Raw genomic sequence first — 5,282 nt, 5'->3', positions numbered from 1 at the left:
AAAAAGAAATAAAATAAAAAATTGACTTCCATGATCAAAATAGATGTTATTTCTTTATATTTCCATTTGTTAAGAACTTTGCAATTAGTTCATTTAGTTGTTTCTACAAGATTCCACTGGCCCTGCCATAAATTTGTCTTTTGAACAATTTTATCATGTGAGCATCAACCAGATCTTTTTATTTTTGTGATATGTGTGCTTCATACTTTCTTCAAACTTTTGATATGGTCAACTATTTGATTTCTTTAACCAGAAATATTTAAATAACATCATATGAAACTGCTTTGTAGCTTGATCAGATTCTTCAAACTAACAGGAATTAGTTCTTTTGACCATCAAATATTTATTCATGCTGTAGTTTATTGACATTCTCTTATTGATGTCCAGTTGGGAATTCTTCAGTTTATTTGTTTTCATTAAACTTTAACTGCTAAATTAATCTCTTAAAATGTGTAGATTTCCTTCGCATGAATGTTTTTTCTTTAGGGTCATGAGACAACGAACTTTTCATAGAAACCATGTCTCCAAGGAGATAACAGCCCTTCTTTTTCAGGGAACCAATGGAGACAGAAACAATAACAAAATGATTGAAGTTGTTGATCTAGATAATAGTCTGGAAAGATGCGATGATTTGACAGCAGAGGACTCTGACCATGGGTCAGAAGATGATATCCCAATGGAAGTTGTAGAGATCTTGGCAAGGAATCAATATGAGAGGTCTCTACCTGACGTAGAAAATTTAAGCTGCCAACTGGAAATGTCTGTCCAGAGGGAAAAAGATCACGTAAGTGATACAGAAATTGGAATTAACAGAAGACAAGGAAATGCATTCCCAAGAAAAGAAAATTCAAGTAACTACTTTTCTTCAAGCGCACTCCATCAGTTCCCGTTTGGGTTTGAAGTTCCACAATCAAAAAATAAGTCATCAAATGGATCTCATTACTCACCAAGTGATACCAGGAAGCTTGGTCCTGCTCAAACTCCAATTTTTAATAGGAGGAATGCAGAGTGTAGATCCTCTGGTGCTTCCTCACATTTCAATGGAAGATCAAACCGATTCGAGACTATTATGCAGCAGGATGGAAGTGCTTCTCATGTTCGGCCATTGTCGAGCAAGAAGAATGCATCCCTGGGATGCGTTGATTTACGCAACAGAACTGTTTCGCAGCCTAGAGGTAGTAACTTAGACTTAATTTCACTTCAATCTGGGTCGACACAAAGGCAGAACAGGAGAAGGGATCTTTTTGACCTTAACTGCCCAAGTTCTCAAGATATTGACCTAGAGAAGCTTCCTACAAATAGGATTCTGGAAACATGAGCAGCATGGCACTTACTGGAGAAAGTAATGGGACGGAACATGATCGTTATCAGAGTGTATCTCATGATACGTATTCCAATGAAGCAATACATGCGCTGCATTTACTTAGCTTAACCGGGGCAGGTAGGGAGACAGACACATCATCTACTGCAAGTAGAAGTGCTAAAATGGTTAGGAGACCCTCTAATCCCGGCATATGCAGTGCAAACTTGGAGAGAGAGACACATGGTTCCCCACGAAGGCAGATTTCTGAGCATCTCAGCAGCATTAATTTATCAGATAAATCACGAAACCGCCTTTTTGACTCTCCAATCTCTGCCACTTCAACAGATCAGCATGGTGGGAAGATCAGAAGTACTGATTTCAGGGACCAAAATTTGCCAAGGTATGGAAATGGAATTAAGATGAACGGCTCCAATGCAGCCATGCAAAATGTAGATAGTCTGCAGCTCAGGGGGGCCAATGTTGAAACGGAAACCTCGAATCAACATAGATTGGATGTTGCAGAGCCCTGGCAAAGTATCTCTGGAAGCACAATTGTAGTTAACAGAAACCCGGCGGAGTTCACTGCACCAGAAGATGGTAATCCATACATGATCAATGGAGAAGATCTGAAATTCGAGGATATCCCCCCAAACAGAAGGCGTGGCTTACCTGCTCCACGTGGACGCAAGCAAATGAAGACTCGAAGGTTACAAAATGAAAGACGTTGAAATCAATATAGAGTTGTGCATAGTTAGGCTACAGCTTTTGCTTGATTCCTTCATGTTGAAACGGTCAGCATATACTACTTTATGTTCCTTTAATTATATAAATAATTCTGCAGCGGACTTTGAGTAGGAACATGAGACTTAAATAACAGTTTTTTTTTTCTTGCAAAGTTTCAACTTTCAAGGAAGAAACTTATCTTTGAATTTAAAACTGAATTTCATTATCATGCTACCAGGTGCCATACACAAGTTTTATGTTATAATGTATTACAGTTTTGATGTTGTAAAGTTTGTGTGGAAGGAAATGTGGGGTGTGGTTGAAGAAAAGGAACTTGTTTTCACTTAACCAAGCGTCACGGATTCTATTATCTTGTTTGGAAATAAAAAATTATAAAACTCTCAACATATGGTGCCTTGCCACAAGACAAGAAGGAATGTTTCTTGGTGAATACTCTAAAAGTGCATAGGAGAATGTGTGGAAGACTGGAAATAGTCTCAAATAAAATGACAGGCAACTTATTTTCCTTAATACTCGCAACAAGTTCTTAATTGTTTAAATAAAATTTTTGGTTTAATTAGTACAAATACCAGAAAATCCAAGAATAAGAATATAATTGTTACTGCTCGGATGGTAGTTAACTAGTTATTTTCTATTCATACTTCTAATTAATTGTGTATCAGATCCAGCAGTCATTTTACATAGTTAATTGTGTATTCAAGAATGAACACTTTATGCTTCAAAAAGTTGATGTGCCTCGATGATGGAAATTGAAGAATGTAAGACCTGAAATTTCATCTGGTCATCTTCAATTGTGTTTAATTCTTTCACCTTGTAATGATAGGAAATAGCTATATAGATCAAGAATATTTCAAGAATTAGTTAGTTTAGTAACAATAAAGATCTGAGGGTTGTTAACATTAGAATGTATATATTATAGTGTCAAGGCTTGCTATAAATACGAGCCTCTTGGTGTACACTGTAAATAAGTGTGTGATAATAATAATCATTCTCTTTCATCTAGTTCTCTATTTTCTCTTAACTTGTTATTACTTTTAGATAGTATCAAGTGCCAAATTAATGATCCATGGCTAAATCCTCAATTCTTTACTGTTGCTAACCTAACTAATTATTGAACATATTCATGATCTATATAGCTATTTCCTATCATTACACACCTAGTTATGATGTACTTTAGTCATCCTATGTTTAATTTTGTTTTTAAATGATATATAGGAGATAAAAAAACAAATCATCATCACCTGCAATTAGCATGTAGAAATTAAATACTAATTACATAAGAGAAAAGGATAATTATGTATTCATTTCTTGACTTAATATTGGGAGAGACACCAATAGACAAAACACATGTTTAATTGTTGTGATCGAGATATGGAAGACCAAATATTTGTGTCTTATGACAAAAAAGACATAAATTTGTGTCTGAGATGGCTAGAAATAGGAGAGATTAGGATAGAGGCACAAATTTAATGAAATATTTTGCACTGTCCTCACTCTTTTTTTTTATAATTTTAGATATACTTTTTCTTTTAGTTTCTCTTCAGTGTCTTCCTCAATCTTTTGTCATTTTACCTCTTCCTCCACTTCTCTGTGACTCTATCTTTCCCCTCCTCCTTCTTTCCTTATTTCACTCTTTCACTCTTCTCTTCCGTCTCTCCTTTCTCTCTTGTTAAAGGTACCGTTAAGAATAAAAATAATTTGATTAAAACGGATAGTTTAAGAATGGAAAATGAAAAATATATGCTGGAAGAATTTTATTTTTAATTAAAAATGATAATTTTTGTACTTTATATATTTCTGTATTTTATCTATTCTAAAGGCTTGTCGGAATGAGTTTCTAAAAAAAAAACTTTTTTCAACTGATTTTTTTATATTTTTTTATTTATCATGTTAAAAAAAATTAAGTAAAAAATATCTTTTAAAAAAAATATAAATTATAATTTTTAAAATTTTTTTATTTTTCTAATACTTTTTTATATTTTGCCAAACACACACTAAAAAAATAAAAAAAATTATTAAATTTCTTTTAACAACTTAATAACATGCAAACCAATACTAAATAAACGTAAATAAATATATTCTTTTAGTTATATCTAGTGTAAATAAATGCAACAGAAAACACAATTTTGTTTACCTTTATTCCTATGTTAAATATCTTAAAACACATACCAAACACATCATAAAAATAGAGATACATCTATTTCAATTTTTGGGAAAAAATTATCCACTTCACTATTAATTGTATCCACTATTAGGCTAAAACGGTTATGTTAATATTCACATCATCATTTATAGTGTTTTAAAAAATAAATGTGGTAATAAAATCATCAGTATTGCTCTTATTAAGAGTACTAGAGTTAGGGAATTAGATGGAAAATCAGGGAACTCAAAGAAAAACAGTTGAAGACGAATTTGAGATAGATAAGAAATTGAACAGATAGAATTGAAAAATGTAATCAAAGGAAAAAAGAGATGTCTTAAAGGCATCATTTCACATTTCACATATCAGCCAATAAAAATTACAATATCTTTTATTTATACTAGAAGCATGCAAAAAAAAACGTGAAAAGAGAGTATTGATTCTTGAATGTAGCAATCTTTCAGTTGGAAAAAAAAAAAATACGTCTCATAGCAATAAGCATGCTATAGCATTCAAACAATACACTAAAAGAAAAATCCATAAATATCTGATGCTTTTCTGTTACACAAAATGTTGTCCAGAAAAAATTGGATGGAAAATATACAAGAGAATGAGAGAGATAAAGCAAAATGAAAGGGAAAAAATAAAAAATAAAAAACTACCTACTGCGGGTGGCGAACTCAAGGAGAAGAAAAAATGACATGCATTTTCAGTTTCAGATCTTTTTATTCATGATTTTGTATTATTTTTCGATTTCTTTAAATTATTTCTTTTAAAAAATTAAACTAATAAAAAAAATACATAAATAATTACATGTTTAACATTCATCAAGTCTTTGAAACCACAATTACATATATGCATTTCTGTAATATTTTCTAACAGTACTGGAATATAGTATCTTTACATTGGAATATGCTTCACGTTCTTGATAACATAGTCAATAATTCGGTCGATGAAGAGTCAACATATGTTGTATGTGTTTCTAAAAATCACTCATGTGGAAGCCAAAGCATCAAAGAAAAATTTAGAGCAGAATAATTGTGTAACACCAGAACTCCCATCAATAATTAAGTTTAATCTATCCATGGATAACTT

The 5,282-nt window shown here is 32.2% G+C and overlaps 1 protein-coding gene across 1 annotated transcript in view; it reads left to right on the top strand.

Annotated features, from left to right (window-relative positions):
* Positions 1-2,301, top strand: part of LOC107605187 (protein EMBRYONIC FLOWER 1-like) — a 6,633-nt gene extending 4,332 nt beyond the window's left edge. The window contains exons 6-7 of the mRNA XM_016306971.2: positions 554-1,008; positions 1,320-2,301. Coding sequence (XP_016162457.2) covers positions 554-1,008; positions 1,320-2,031 — 1,167 coding nt within the window. The 3' untranslated portion in view covers positions 2,032-2,301. The remainder of the gene's footprint in view (positions 1-553; positions 1,009-1,319) is intronic.

The sequence above is a fragment of the Arachis ipaensis genome, chromosome B06, assembly GCF_000816755.2.
Source record: "Arachis ipaensis cultivar K30076 chromosome B06, Araip1.1, whole genome shotgun sequence".
NCBI classification, from domain to species: Eukaryota; Viridiplantae; Streptophyta; class Magnoliopsida; order Fabales; family Fabaceae; genus Arachis; species Arachis ipaensis.
This window is presented reverse-complemented; position numbering and strand designations above follow the sequence as displayed.